This window comes from Chaetura pelagica, unplaced genomic scaffold (genome assembly GCF_000747805.2).
Source record: "Chaetura pelagica isolate M959 unplaced genomic scaffold, ChaPel_1.0 scaffold69, whole genome shotgun sequence".
Classification (NCBI taxonomy): Eukaryota; Metazoa; Chordata; class Aves; order Apodiformes; family Apodidae; genus Chaetura; species Chaetura pelagica.
The window spans coordinates 2011722-2026835 of NW_009970724.1; the positions used below are offsets into that span (position 1 = coordinate 2011722).

At 47.8% G+C, this 15114-nt stretch overlaps 1 protein-coding gene across 7 annotated transcripts in view; it reads right to left on the bottom strand.

Annotated features, from left to right (window-relative positions):
• Positions 1-645: 645 nt before the first annotated feature.
• Positions 646-15114, bottom strand: part of ST3GAL3 (ST3 beta-galactoside alpha-2,3-sialyltransferase 3) — a 181209-nt gene continuing 166740 nt past the window's right edge. For 3 of the 7 annotated variants that reach the window (XM_010006575.1, XM_010006574.1, XM_010006573.1), the window contains one exon: positions 708-797. In XM_010006575.1, coding sequence (XP_010004877.1) covers positions 708-797 — 90 coding nt within the window. Of the gene's footprint in view, positions 798-13629; positions 13777-15114 lie in introns of all 7 variants that reach the window. The other 4 variants (XM_010006570.1, XM_010006569.1, XM_010006572.1 and 1 more) reach the window with 2 other exon arrangements.

Genomic DNA, 15114 nt, shown 5'->3' on the forward strand with positions numbered 1-15114 from the left:
CTTATGAAAACCACAGCCAAGTAAGTGGCGGCTGCTGCTGCCGCCTCTATGTGGGAAGCAAGGAAAAGTGCAGAAAAACAAACCCATACTCATCTCCATCCAGAAGCTCCAAGTGGAGAACAAGGGAAAGACATTATTCTCCCTTCAAGTTATAGCAGCACTAACGACACTGATGTTTTGGACGGATTTGTTTTCCTGGGGAAAGGTCTGAGGCTGGTGACAAAGCAGATGGAGCATGGAGAGGCCAGGCTTTTTGCAGGGCTGTGCACAAGCAGACTTTGCCTTGCACCTTGGCATTTCTAGTATGATTCCAGCAGAGTTTCTTTTAAAAAATAATACTTTGTACATTCAGGCATTGCTGCCTCGGAGCAGCATCACCTCCCATTTGGCACAAATTGTTTTATTCACAAACCTTTCTTCTCTCTCCTGAGTCTTTCCTGTTTAATTCAGGACACAGAAGATCCATCTGCGAAGAAGAGTTCAGGAACGGCCCACTCAGCCCCTTCCCCACCTCCTGCCAGCTCTATGCCTGGAGGAAGCAGATGCAACCCTCCTGCAGATTGGATATGCGAGGGGGTCTTCCCAGAGCACCTGGGCATTTCTGTGTGTTTTCAGTGAGGTGGGACTCTTGTGGGGGGGCTGCCATGCCTGCTCCCAGAGCTGCAGCGTCTTCGTCTCCTCCCTTGGAGGCAGCAGCTGCAGCCACCTCAGATCCCACTGGTGAGGTCAGTGATGACTCGGGCTTTCACCAGCTTCCGCAGGAACTCCTTCTCCCGCTGGATGTTGTGCGTCCAGGACTGGTAAGAAATGGGAAAGACAGGAGGTCAGCAGCTATCCTTGGCCAAGCATGCTACCATCCCACACATTGTGGGAGACCCCGGCTGGGGCAGGGCAGTGGCTTCTGCCCAGGAGACAGAACCTGCTGCAGACCAGAAGAGCCCTTGCAGACCAAGGTCTTTCTCTTATTTAAAGCCAATGCAGCCAGCAGGGTCAGACCCATGTATCTGAGGCAGGAGGTCTCCCAGAACTGAGTCAGTCCAGGTGCCTTCACCCTGGGCAGGTGTAGCTGGTTACAGTGCCCTCCCAAGCCACCACACCAGTCCAACAGTGCAGAATTAACAATGATGTGTGATGTGTGCTGGGGAACAGAGCTGGCAGAGGACACAGTGGCAGGACATGGTGCACCCACACACAGCTTCGGGCCAAGGGAGGTCTCTAGGGAATGCATGGGGGTACACGCAGCTGAAAAAGCCCCATGACCAGCCCACCAAGGCCAGCTCTTGCCTCCATTGGCCCTACCAAAAGATAATCACATGCTAAAGGTTCCACAAATGCAACATGAAGGGTGAAATGGTCACATCTCCCAGCCAGGTGCTGCAGAGCAATGATTCTATAGTTGGTGCCAGCCCACCCAGATGTGTTCCCTGCAGCAGGTTTTAGCCATGAGCACAGTGTCTGTCATCACCCCCCTGTGCTGGTACTACTAAAGCACTTGATAACAGCACTAAGTGGTGTGTCCCACAGAGAGACCAAGGCACAGCAGGGAAAAGCAACTTTCCCCAAAATCTCCCAACAGGTCAAGAACCCCAGCAAATGAATCTAGGTCTCCAGCACAGTGTTCTTCTGGTCAGCAGGTAATCTGAGCTCCAAATATGACCAGAACCATGATAAAATCACTCTATAGGATGTTCCTGGAAATGGCCTCAACCAACAAAGCACCAACCCACGGGCCCTCTGTCATAGATATCTAAATCCAGTTCACCCACAGCAAAATCGTGGGCATCTGCCTGCAAAGCATCAGTTGAATCCATCACACACAACATACATGTGGCTCTCCTGTCATCTGTGAATGTCTTGTCCTGTCCAGAACCAGCAGCTCTCAGCCACAACTGCTGACTGTGTGGCACAGACAGACCTTTTCATGGTGCAGAGCCTGCTGCCAAGAGATCCAAGGGATCCCACATCCCTCTCAAGATCTTCAGCACATTTTGGAAATACCTCTTTTGCTGCTACTGTGCTTACAAGCCACTTCCATCCCTTCAATGTAAAGGAATGGTGACAGCTAAAGCTGCTTAGGATACAGTTCAGGCAGGTGTTATCTTGTAACCTGAGTTCAAAGTAAGTCTTTGACTTGCTTTGCTTCCAGTGATCTGAATGCTGCAAAGGGTGCACCAACACCAGGAACAAGGCCACACATGGTAAACTGTGCTGGTGCTCTCTGGAACCCTGAAAACACAGAAGACTCCATCTCCAAACTGAAAATATGCTGCCCAGGAACAACTTGGTGCTTGGCTTCAGCTAGCATAAAAGCAGAAACTGAAAACTGGCACTGGGAAGAAAGCTGGCTTGTAAAAGGGAAAAAAGGATGAATTTCAGAAAGCAGCAGTGGGAGTGATAGTGATGGTGGTGCAGGGCAGAAGGAGCAGAGAGAGCAGGGATGCGTGTGGCTGTCACTCGGAGCAGGACAGGCAGGATCCCCCGGTGTGGTGGAGCAGTCCCACATGTGGAATGCCAGCAGGGGTCCCGGGCTTGGCCCCCGCGACGCAGCAGTGTCCCCTCTGACAGCACAGCCCCTTGCTGGGAACGCACGGCACCGAGACAGGCAGCCAAGTGTGTGTGTGTGCTCCTGCCAACAGGCAGCAGCAGCTGTCTGCTGGCACAGCGGCCACGCTGGAACACCAGGTCTCAATGCATTCACTTACATCTGGCTGGGCTTGTTCAAAGCCTATATGGAGCACCAGGGAACCCAGTGTGCCTGACACATCAGAGCACAAGCTGATCTCCTCCTTCACATCCTTCAGCCTCATCAAACTGTGAGAGAAGCCAACTGGTTTCACCCAGTACAACCGGCTTGTGTCCCTTGGCACAGATGGTCACTGGGGAAGCAGCCACTCCTAAGCTCAAACCACCTAAAACCTCACCCCAGGCCACATCTGAGAGCTTCTCTGATGGCAAGGGGAAATCTGCTTCGTGGAAGGTGCAAGTGGAGCAGGAATTTAAGTACAGGAGGTGGACAGTAACATCTTGGTCAGCAGACTTGCAGCGTCTCACAGCATGGCCAGGCCTGGCTCCAGCACGGACCGCAGGGCTGCTGGCGAGGCCTGAAGCCTCCGGCCGTTCCGTGCCCCGGACACTGCCACAAACTGCTCTTTCCGAGCGGAAAGCCACGTGTGAGGGAATTCAGCTTCCCATTTGATCCAGGGATCTTCGTGGTGGCTGTGGCATTACCCTCAAGTGTTTTGTGGTTGAATGTAAGACCACAGAAGGAGAGGATTTCTTGGGTCTTCGTCCCCCCCAGGAGCACTCGCTCAGCACGGCGCTGCTCCGACAGCCACGGGAGGGATGAGGCATGTCTGCAACACCAGCTCCGGTTACTGATTACAGGAGAGGGACTCACCCCACTGACAGAGCTAATCAGGCAAAGGACGCTGCATTCCAGCCCCAGCAGCCACAGTGGGGAGAGGAGCCAAAGCGGATTTCTCTAAACTTCCAGAGAAAGGCAGGGATCTTGCTCCCTTTGATGGGGAAGGGCAATGAAATACACCCTAAAAGTCAGCATACACCCTAAAGGTGTATCCACCCTAAAGAGCACCCTGAGTAGCACATCAGTTCATAGAGCTTAGAATCAGAAAATCATTTAGGTTGGGAAAGACCCTTAAGATCATTGAATCTAACAATTTGCCTCCACCTGTGCAAACAAACAGGCTGCTTGTCTCAGCCCATGGCCAGAGTAATGAACTCCTGGAAGTTTCACCAGGAACAGCCCAGGAGGCTCCAAGAGCCCTTGTTGCTGTTTGGGGATCAGGCTGAAATTTCCTTTGATTCGGGTGTCTCTGTGAGTTGCAGGTGTTTGGTCTTTTCAGTGGAGAGAGAAACAGCAGGAGGAGAGTCCCTCTGTAAGTGGATGCACTGTTGTGGCTGTCCATCCCAGAGAGGTGGCAGTGGGTCTGATGTGTGACCGTTTGGTCACAGTTGTTAGATCAAAATTTATCATCAGTTAAAGCCACCTTTCAGGGTTATGCAAATGCAGCAGCCTCAAACCACCTGTCCTTTTTTTCTTGGTGATTCCCAAGAGGGAGCACAAAACATCCTCTGTCCTTTCAAGAGAAGCCAAGTAGAATATTTTAAGACCAAGAAAATGTTTCAGTGATGAACCCAGGAGGAAGGTAAGCTCCCCATCTGTAATCAATTATAATCAGGGAATGCCTCAGCTTCAGAGCACATTAGTCTTATCAAGTATATTGCAGTATCTTAAAATACAGGAAGATTAAATCAAAGAGAGTGAAGTCAGTGAGGAATGCATTCAAGAAAAACAACAAGTTGTGAAGCAGAAGGTTTCTCAGTTCTGTTACATCCTCTATTTCTGCAAATCAGCAGCATTTCTCCCTGAAAACCTGCTCAGAAACCACAGCAGCAGCAAGAAGTGTGACTTCACTGGTAACAACAGTTTCTAGTCTCCACTGGTGCTAATTTATCTCTCCTTTTAGCCTGCACTGCCTTGTCTCTAGAGCTGCTAATTTTTCATTATTCTGCCTTGCCCACACCCTTGCTCTGGTCCTGGCACAGTGACCACGCACAGCAGCTGGGTTTTGGCCACCCCTGAGCTGCAGTTTCACCCCCCAGTGCACTTCGCATGACACCAGCACCCTGCCTGTTCAGGACCCATTGCCTCCTCCTCAGTCCATCTCCTGGGACACCTCTGTGAGCCACACATACTGACACAAAAGGAAGGGCTGGGCACCCTCATCTTTTCATGTTTAGCAAAGATTTACTCACCTTTAAGCCCAGTCATTCTTAAACCAACTCGAAACTTTGAACAACTCTTTTGAGCTCCTGCTTATCCTTAATACATACAGAGAGAGAAATTGTATCTGGAAATTTCCCAGAAGTGTCATAGCTTCCTCTGACCCTAATTACACCAAATTTCCTTCTTGGGAAGCAGAAAAGGGCTCATCATTGCCTCATGCAGAGGCAATTTTTCATCTCTACAGGAGGTTCTTTCCTTGACAAAGCTGAATTTGCCTTTTTTTTTTTTTCCCCCCACATTAACAGCCTGGCACCCTGAGTTGTCCTGTGATTTATTCATACCTTTCTAAGTATTTGCCTCCTCTCTCATTGCCAAATAATGCTTTCCCAGCTTAGTATAAAAATTTCTGTTATTGTCCCAAACAGCGTGACCTTCCATTCATACTCTTTGGTTTCATGCCACCCAGTTCACTCCTGCTCTCAAGGTGCTTATGGTCTTCCTGGATGGTATTTTCATCCTCCTTTGTATTGACCACACCTGGTTTTGTATCATCACAAATTCCACTTGCACACCATTGCCTTCTGTGCCAAAAATCATTAAAGCAAACACTACACATGACCTCCTGTGGGGGAAACTCCCTGCCGTTCATTCGGTGCTGCTCTTTGTGTTCTCCTTTAGAGAGACTATTCACATACAGGTGCTGCCATCAAACTGTAGCTTCTGAAGCTTAACTAATAGTACCTCACACCACATGGAACTGCACGCTTAACTGAACTTCAGACAGACTGAGCTACTATACTTCCTCTGCCCCCAGAATGACTTTTTTTTTTTAAATCAAATAAAGATATTACATTATTTTTTGTAACCTGCCTTTGGTAAATCCATGTTGTGTTTACTTTCAGGATCTGATTATTCTTTCATTTAAACTTGGCTCTGAAGTTCTGCATGGTACCTCTGAGGTCAGACAAAGAGGTCTGGATTTGACAGGATTACTTTCCTTGCCTTCCTCCCATCCCCTCAAAAAAGAAAGGAAAAAGAGGTATGTCCACTACAATCTAATCCTGTGGAACCACAGATAACCTGATAGATTTATTGAGGACCTTTTCCTTTGGACTTGCAGCTTCATTGGCTCAACAGCACAGTGGCTGAGCAGAGCTCTCTCAGGCTCTCACACGTAGTGCATTAGTTTCAACAGCTTTTGCCTTTCACTGGTGACCCACTCATTTTCTGTATCTATCTCACCTTAAACCACCCTTTGCCTCATATTCATCATATCATCCTTATGGAGGTAATATATTAATTCCTGTGGTTCCCTCTCTGGCTCTTTAATCCCTACTCCTCTTTCTTTCACTTTCCAGGATGCTACAGTTCTAGTAATGCTTTCCTTGTTCCCATATTACTTGTTTGGCAGTGGGACTGTGCAGTGGTTGCTTTATTTTCTTTTGCAAGATCTAATTTAACTGGACGTTTTCCAGTTTCCACTTTATGTCTGTCCTTTCCAGCCACCAGGGATGAAGTCTCTGATGATGGTCTCCCCCACTCCTCTGTTACTTCTAACACCACTTTACAGCAGTTATTTATGAAGTTATGTCTACAGCCTTTTTCTGCCTGATCCCCCCTTTACTCCAAATGTGAATTGCAGAGAATTTTTGCACTTCTTGTAAAAAAGATTTCAAGTCTACAATGAGTCTATAAGCTCTTTAGTGCATCTGCTTTTGGTAGCCCATTCTCCTAGGCTAGGCCTAAAATGCAGAGGTCAGAGTCTGCACACACATCCCAATTCCTCCAAGCACCTTGCCAGCACTGCCGAGTGCCATCCCACAGTCTAGGTGCAGACCTGCTTATCAAGTTCCCTCCTTTGGGAAGCAAAATCTGAGTTATAGTATCACTTCTGTTGCCTTTCCATGTAATCTAACCATGAAGGCACTTGATCAAATGCTGTTTCCTAACATGTCCCTCTGCAAGGTCTTCATGCCTGCTAAAATCAGCTCTGAAAGGCCATCAGCTCTTCTTGTGCCCTCACAGCTGGTGAGAAGAGCTGTGCCAGCTACTGCATCTGGGAATACCTGGGCTCTCCCCTTGACAGTAATCCTGGCTCCTACTGTACATCCATGGCAGTGCAACTTCTGGTGGTACCCAGCACCCCTACAGAAGTCTGCATTCAATGCTGGGGACAGCAGCTGAGCTCTAGCACATGCCTGTATATCTTTTACTGTCTTTTCTTGTCCAAACACTAACTCGGCTTTTGTCCATCCTACAGCCTTACCTTCCTTGCTGTTATGAGTGCAGAGTGGTACCCCACAAGTGTTACCATACTTCTGTCCTACTGAACAAGGCAATACCTGTGCTCTGGTCATGACTGCTATTCCATCAGTCTTTCCAGATTTCTATTACATAGACACACAGTCCTTATGCACAGGAACAGCATGTGAGGCCTTGGTTCAGCCAAAACGCTGTCAAACAGGTGGCTTTTAAACAAAGACAAAAATGTATAAACCTCATCAGTCATCACTGCCGGCCCCAAGAAAAGCATTGCCCTTTCAGAGGTGCCCCTGCCCCAGCCCCTAACCTCCCCCTCCAAAGCTGACCTCCATTTCAGTCTGCACCATTCCTTGTACTCCAATCGCAATTCATCAGCCAGGCTCGAATAGCCGTGTTTTCAGTCTATAAATCACCAGGGTAGACATCTGCCCGGCTTTCAAAGGAGTTTTGTTCCTCTTGTTGGCTACCGCAAACTTTAAGGTACTTGGAGGCCTGAAGCAGCCCAACCACCCCCTCCCAAGCAACTTGCGTTGATTTAAAATGCAAAGGATGGCTTCACAGAGAGAGCCCAGATGATGATAAAGCACTATTGTGTGTGCCTTCATGGGCCGAGACTCCAAACGTGATGTTTGCGGATTATTCTGAGAGGTAGCTGCTGGCGGGGAGAGACAGAGACAAAGCTGTGTCACTGCAGGCCACCTCCCCTGGCCCTTGTGACAGCCCTCACACAGGCTGAATAAGAAGTGTTACAAGATGGTGTCCTCCAGCACCCCACAAAGACCTGCTGGGGAAGCAGAGCCAATGATCAGAAAGAAGGCATCAAAGGCAGCCCCACCACCTCCCCCTCGGGTCAGGCAGTGAGTCACTGAGGTGCCGGGCACAGCTGTATCAAAGGAGCTGACACCTCCAGCCATGGGCGCTGGCACCTGATAGGCTTCTAGAGTGAAAAGAAGACCAGTCAGCAGCTCCTCCACGTGACACAAATGCTGCAGATGGGCTCTGGATGGATAAGGGTGGCTTTTAACCACACATGCTCTGTTTTTACTAACCGCAAATGCATGAGGCACTCTGCTGGGAAGACAGCTTGAGGTGCTCCCTGGGTGCTGTATGAGGTGACTCCTTGCTCTCATTCTTGCTCCTGCAAGACATGACCAGGAGACTGAAGCTCACCTCTGGATTGTGAGGCCAGGGAAGGCACAGCAAGCAGATGGATGTTGGGAGCCAGTCTTCTGCTTCATTCCCATGATTTAGCACAGCCTCTTGTTCTCTCAGTTTCATCAGCTCTTCATGGATATGTTTTTACTACCTTAAACACTGTCACTTTCCCATCCTGAACTAATTTCTGCCTGAAACACTAGATTGTTTTGCCATTAGCAAAGAAGGTCTATTGTAATCCTTATAGGCAAGTCCATTTATCTTTTTATCTGGAAAAGCCTTCACTCTGTTTAAAAATTATTCCCTTTTTCCTCACCTCCATTTCCATTTTTCCTTCACCATATTCCCAGATCTTATACTTCCACATTAATAGGAGACAGTGACCTGTGATAAAAATACATCATTCTGGAGTGCTTGGGCAGGAAGAATTACAGGACCTGATCAAGCAATAAAAATACAATGAAGTGTATAAAAATTCAGCTCTGGTGGACTCATTGCCACAAAACCAGAAAATAGTGAGCAGACACCTTGGCAAGGACTCAGTCATTTCTGTACAGCATTCATGGAAGCAGCCAAAAGTTGAAAGCTGTTGCAAAGTCATTTGGAAGAGGGAAAATAGTAACTGAAAGGAGATGACACACTTGGACATTCTGCATTTTTTAAGTTAAAACAAAGAGACAGGATCAAAGCTGAAAAATCATCTGTGAGAGAACACACCAGAGAACAGCAAGGGGTCCTCATGCCACCCAGAAACCCTCTGATGAAGTGCAGACCAGGGACTCTGCAGCTCCAGCCATGATGGGATGAAGATGAGGGATAAGGGGAGAAGCTGCTGGGCAGCGGAGCTGGGGTCAAGGGGTGGCTTTGCACTGCAAGCATTGATCTTCCAGCTCACAGCCTGGGACTGAAAGCACCACACCAGAGTACTGCCAGACCTCCAGAGCACACTTGGGAACAGAAAAGGCTCATGGACTATAACTAAGGAAAAATATATACATAAGGAACAGGGCTAACTTCAGCTTTTTTGTTTAACTGTTCTTAACAGTTTCAGCTTTATCAGCTACGGTCTATATTAAACAAAGATCTCACAAGGGGGCTATCTGGACATTTTCCACATGGAGATAGCAACAATAAAAGAGCAGGTTCATTGGACATCAAAGTATAACTTGTAATCATCTTTACAATCCTATAAGATAGGGACAAACTTTTTAGTAGGGCCTGTTGTGAAAGAACAAGGGATAATGGTTTTAAACAAAAGGTGGTAGATTCAGACTAAATATAAGGAGGACATTTTTTATGATGCAGGTGGTGAAACACTGACACAGGTTGCCCAGAGATTTGGTAGATGTCCCATCCCTGGAAACATTCAAGTTCGTGTTGGACGGGGCTCTGAGTAACCCAATCTAGTTGAAGATGTTCTGGCTCACTACAGGGGGATTGGACTAGGTGACCTTTAAAGGTCCCTTCCAACACAAACTGTTCAATGATTAGGTCTGTCTGGACATGCCCTGGCTGGAGTACATTGAGCTACCCAGGACAGAAGGTAAGGAAGCCATCCTGGACTAAACTGGAAAAATTTACTCTCATAAGCATTCATAAGCACATAGGTTAATCCATACACGTTTTGCAGCCATACTACTGACAAAACCATACATTTCCCCTTGACTGGTAACACCAATGAAGCTCCAGAGCATCTGCCTCCTTGCAGAGCCTTTTCCTCTGGGGCAGGAAATGCCTGCCCAGCCCTTGGGAGTCAAAAATGCTGGAAGAGGCAGTGGAGGCAGCTGCCTTCTGTGGCAGCAACAGCAGCACAATCTTGGACCTCAAGTGCTTTTAACCCTGAAGGAAAAGCAAAGACTAAGCAAAACTACACAGTGGGGCTGCCTGTTTCTCCTCATGGAAATTAAGCCTCAGTCCTACCGAGCAACAGGAAAAATCACATTCATTTCCACAGAGATTTTTATCACCTCAGTCTTGGCATGGGAGAGGCATCTCCGCCCAGCTGTGAGCAAGCGAGCACATTTTGCTGGCTTTTTTATGTAATCAGAACAAATTCCTCAGAGATGAGTCACCAGGTTTCAAGGGTGTCCAGAGAGATGTCAAGCAGCCCTCAAATGTAAATCAGCAACACACCTTGCAGAGAGGATGCACACTTGCTGCCAGACCCATTCACCCTGCAGACACTAGGCTGGGGAAGGAGCTTGATGGATGTTCCCAGGGAGGCTCCCAGGAGCCACACACACCTGTGTGGCACCTCCAGACCCAGGAAGCTGCTGGTGTTTACATTTCCTCTGTAAAGACAGTGATGGTTTCAGGGTGGAGCTGGAGTGCTTCCCTGCAGCTGCTCTCCAGGCTTAAACACTAAAGATTTTTGGTCGTTCAGGATGGAGGAAAAGATTCAAACTTCAGAAACAGAGGTTCTGCCCCACCAAAGCTTGGTCAAACTGTAGGGGTTCCTGCCTGGGATGCTGCTATGGTGAAACAGCTGCAAACCATGGCAGTTGTTCCAGTGCTATGAAGTTGCTATGTTAAGCAAACCTGTTTCACCCTCCCCTCCCAGCAATGAGTACTCCAGCCTCCATGGGTCTGCAGGCCAGACAAGAGGACAAAGATGACACTTGCTTAATTTCAAGGCATAGCCTGCTTTAGTGGCTTCTTTAGAGGCTGAAATGTAGAGAACCAGGAAGAACTACATCTGGACACAACCCCAGAGATCCAAAGTAACACTGCGGAAAATGCTGTAGATGTTCTTGGGCTTTTGGGTGTCAGAGCAGTGCAACAGGCAAAAGGCTTGGTGGAACTTGGCTCTGGGTCAGTCTTCTTTCACCAATGCCAAGGGCAAGGTTTGGCAAAAGGTTCCAATGCAGGCCAGCTTCCTGATGTGTAAACCACATGCAGATCTCTCTTCAAGCAGAGTGTGCAGGGTGCATCCAGTCTAGAGTGGGGCAGATCTCCATTTGTATGTTCTTTGATGACAACTGCAGAAGACACAACCCAATTATTATGCCCTTCACCTTTCAACTTCACCCTCAGGTGACTAACAATTACCAGCTACCATTAATATTAAATGGGAGAAGAAAGAAATGCAATCCTCTCTCTGCTCTTCACATTCCACAATATCACAAACAATTTGTCATATTGGGAGGGGCAGAGGCAGGAGGAGCATCAATTATTGATACTTGGGAACAGATGGCTTTTCTTGTACCAGGGCATCGAAACATAAGAGGAGCCAGTGGGTGAGGATGTGAGGATTAAATGGGCAGACACATATCAGATAACCAGCCTTCAAGTGGAACAGGAACCTTCTCCTAGAACCAGCTCTGCTGGCCTGCAGATCTCTCATCAATAGCCTCGGCTGCAGAAACAAATCCACTGACATCTGAATTAGTGAGGCTTCACCAGAACCTTTCAACACTCCCTCACCTCTGTACCGAACATCCTGGACATGATGACTGACAGCTTCCAGACAGCAGGCCTGTTGAGCCAGGCACTGACTGGTCCCTCTAGGAGACCCTACTGGTTGCATTTCACATGCTCATCCCCATCTACTGCCCTGTGACATAAAAGGTTTATTTCTGAGACCACAAATGGTGTAAAGAGTGACTCCCTCCTATCTTCCACTGTCTTCTGCATCTCAGTCAGGGTACCAGTCTCCAGAATCAAAGATCCAAGGGATTCTTTTTGTCAGCTCCCACATAGGTGTCCTTGATGTCAGAGACACCCACCAGGCTGCAAAACAGGCTTGGCATAGGACACCCACTGTGAGTGTTCCCATGTCCAAGAGTGAACCAAGGGACTGACATCCTTATGAGACAAGAGGAAGCACTGGGCAAGAGTGGTCACAGTGGGACCACAGAGACAACAGCTTTTCCTGAAACTTTCACTAACAGCTGCCCCCACTGCTGGAGCCTGGCATCTGCATCCATTTGCACTCTAGTCACGCCTTTGCTGGAAGATGAATGAACCAGCTGTAGTAACTCAGACCTGGGCCTGGGTAGCCATGGATCCCAGGCAGTGGTTACAAGTAGATGCCCAGGGAAGAGCCAGAAGCAGGGAAGCTGATGTGACACGAGAATGATACACCTCGGCTATTTTCTGCTTGGGGATTTCACAAGCCTGACACCTCTGTACTTCCTGACTCAATTCAGTTCTGCTCTCTGGACATACTCCTTAAATCCTGTAAATGTGCACTCACTTTCCCAGCCAGGACAGATTAAATACATGGTTAGTTACTCCACTGAGCAAGGCAGACCTTCTTGCTACCTCCACAAGCCCAGAAGGTACCTTAGGACCACAACACCCAGTTTCTTGATGTATTGGGGACCTCCTTGCAGTCTTTTCCTAAACTCAGTTCTCTTGGCCTCTGTAAAGAGGTTGTTCCAAAGCCTCATTACTCTGATAATTAGAAACGCCCTTCTCGTTTCTCAAGCTGACTGATCACTGATTTCTAATTCCCCTCAGTCTGCCTAGGATCATGCAGCCTGCAAGAGTCCTAAGACATATACAATCTTGTGATTTGGAAAAATACAACTTCCCACCTTCTCTCCTGGCCTGAATCAATGGCAAAGCACTTGAGGTGAACAAATGCCAAGTGCCAGTAGATAGCTACTGTCCCTCAGCAGTACAACAAGCATTCTTCCACTCCGGAACAACTCCCTTTTTTAATTGCATCCCTTCCACAACATGGAGTAGGATGGAGAAGTTTTCCCTACCTAGGAACCAGTGAAGAGGGAGAAGCAATCTTAGAAAGACGTGAGCCACGTCTGTGCTGGGAAAGACTGAGCTCTATCAAAAAAAAGCAGCACGCCTTCCCACTACAGAAGTTTTGACCAGTGTCAAAGGCCCAGGAAGCAGAATGATCTGAAAAAGCGTCTTTATCTGGCTGCATTTTACCAACATTTTGTTCCTCTAAAAATGCTGTCCATCTCGCGGTAACAGTACCAGCAAATGTTTCTAAGGTAGATCTATTTTAAAGGGCAGTCCCCATAGAGCCACAATGTGTTTACACCAGCTAGCTGCTGCTGAACAGTCAGCTGAGAGCTAATGTGCACAGGCTAATCTCACTTCCCCCACATTTCACAGGGGCTGAGGAGGGGATCAACTAGCAAGAGAACCCTATGGATTAGAGAGCAACACAATGGATCAAAAAGCTGGAGCAGACCACATCTTTTCAACCCCAGAGCAGAACCCTTCCCTTTCATGCTGCTCCAGTTAACACTTACGTGACCCTTTTCTCTGCTACTCTGAGAAGAGGGAACCACATTATATACGTATTCCAGAGAACTTTTCCCAGCAGAAGTAACCATTTTTAACACATTGCACTTGGGGAGAATGTCTAGAATTTTACAGGCACTTCTTGTATGGGTGAAGAAAGCCATAAGCTGGCATCAGCATCCCAGTCAGGCTCTGGAGTCGGGGCGGTCGGCAGGTTTGGGAGGAAGACGTTCTTGGCAGGAAGTCCCTACCTCTTTGATGGCAGACATCTTGATGTTCTCATAGTAGTGCAGCGGTGCATTGGGTGAACTCATGTCATAGCCAAACCCAGCCACTGCCACCTCATCACAGTTGTGCAGCGCCATGGTTATTGCTACGCTTCCCAAGGTGGGGATGTTCTGAGAGGAGAGAAAGCAAGAATGGAAGTCATTAGCAGGTTGCCATTTCTAGATGCAAAGATTTCTTCTTATTGTCTCTGCTCACAGGTGCACTGCTGCTACTAAGTAGAAAATCAGGAATGGGGTATTTGGCTATAGCTGCACATCAGCTGCCCAATGCTTGAAGGGTCAGTAGCCTCCTAACTTGTAAACAAAATCATATGTTAGTCAGCTTCCTGCAAAGCATCTAGCACAGCAGCAGCAGTTCTTGCTTGAGGCTCTGTGACCCGACTCTCCAGGGGAGTATTGTTGGGATGAGGGGTTAATGCAAATGGTTGGACTCCCATAGCTTTGCTATCCTGAGAACAGGGCAGCAGAACAGCTGGAGGATGAATCACAGATGATACCTTAGTTTTCATAAATTAAAACAGATGTAGATATTGGATTAAAATTCTATGCACATTACTACCTTCCTGATAGGCGAAGGAGGAATACTTATCAAACTGGCCACTACACAGGAGCAGAAGTGAGGAACAGTACAAACTCCTTATTTCACAGGAATGGAAGTCATTAGCAGGTTGCCATTTCTAGAAGCAAAGATTTCTTCTTATTGTCTCTGCTCACAGGTGCACTGCTGCTACTAAGTAGAAAATCAGGAATGGGGTATTTGGCTATAGCTGCACATCAGCTGCCCAATGCTTGAAGGGTCAGTAGCCTCCTAACTTGTAAACAAAATCATATGTTAGTCAGCTTCCTGCAAAGCATCTAGCACAGCAGCAGCAGTTCTTGCTTGAGGCTCTGTGACCCGACTCTCCAGGGGAGTATTGTTGGGATGAGGGGTTAATGCAAATGGTTGGACTCCCATAGCTTTGCTATCCTGAGAACAGGGCAGCAGAACAGCTGGAGGATGAATCACAGATGATACCTTAGTTTTCATAAATTAAAACAGATGTAGATATTGGATTAAAATTCTATGCACATTACTACCTTCCTGATAGGCGAAGGAGGAATACTTATCAAACTGGCCACTACACAGGAGCAGAAGTGAGGAACAGTACAAACTCCTTATTTCACTGATGGCAAAAGCAGCCCAAGGAGGCTGTTAAACAGCTCTGGGAGATGGAGAGGAGATCAGGCAGACGCAGGAGCAGCGTGCACTGAGACTCCTTCCTTTGCTCAGGGACACCCCTAAAGACAAATGGCCCGTGGACTGTGCCACAACCTTCCCAGCCACAGCATATTGGGAAGACAAGGAGCAGTGGGAAGCTAGAGATGGGTGACAGCACTCTGAGCAGGTACACTCCAACTGTCCTCTCCTGTCTGCTTGCTGACCTGCCATTTGCATCAAAGTCCAGCCTC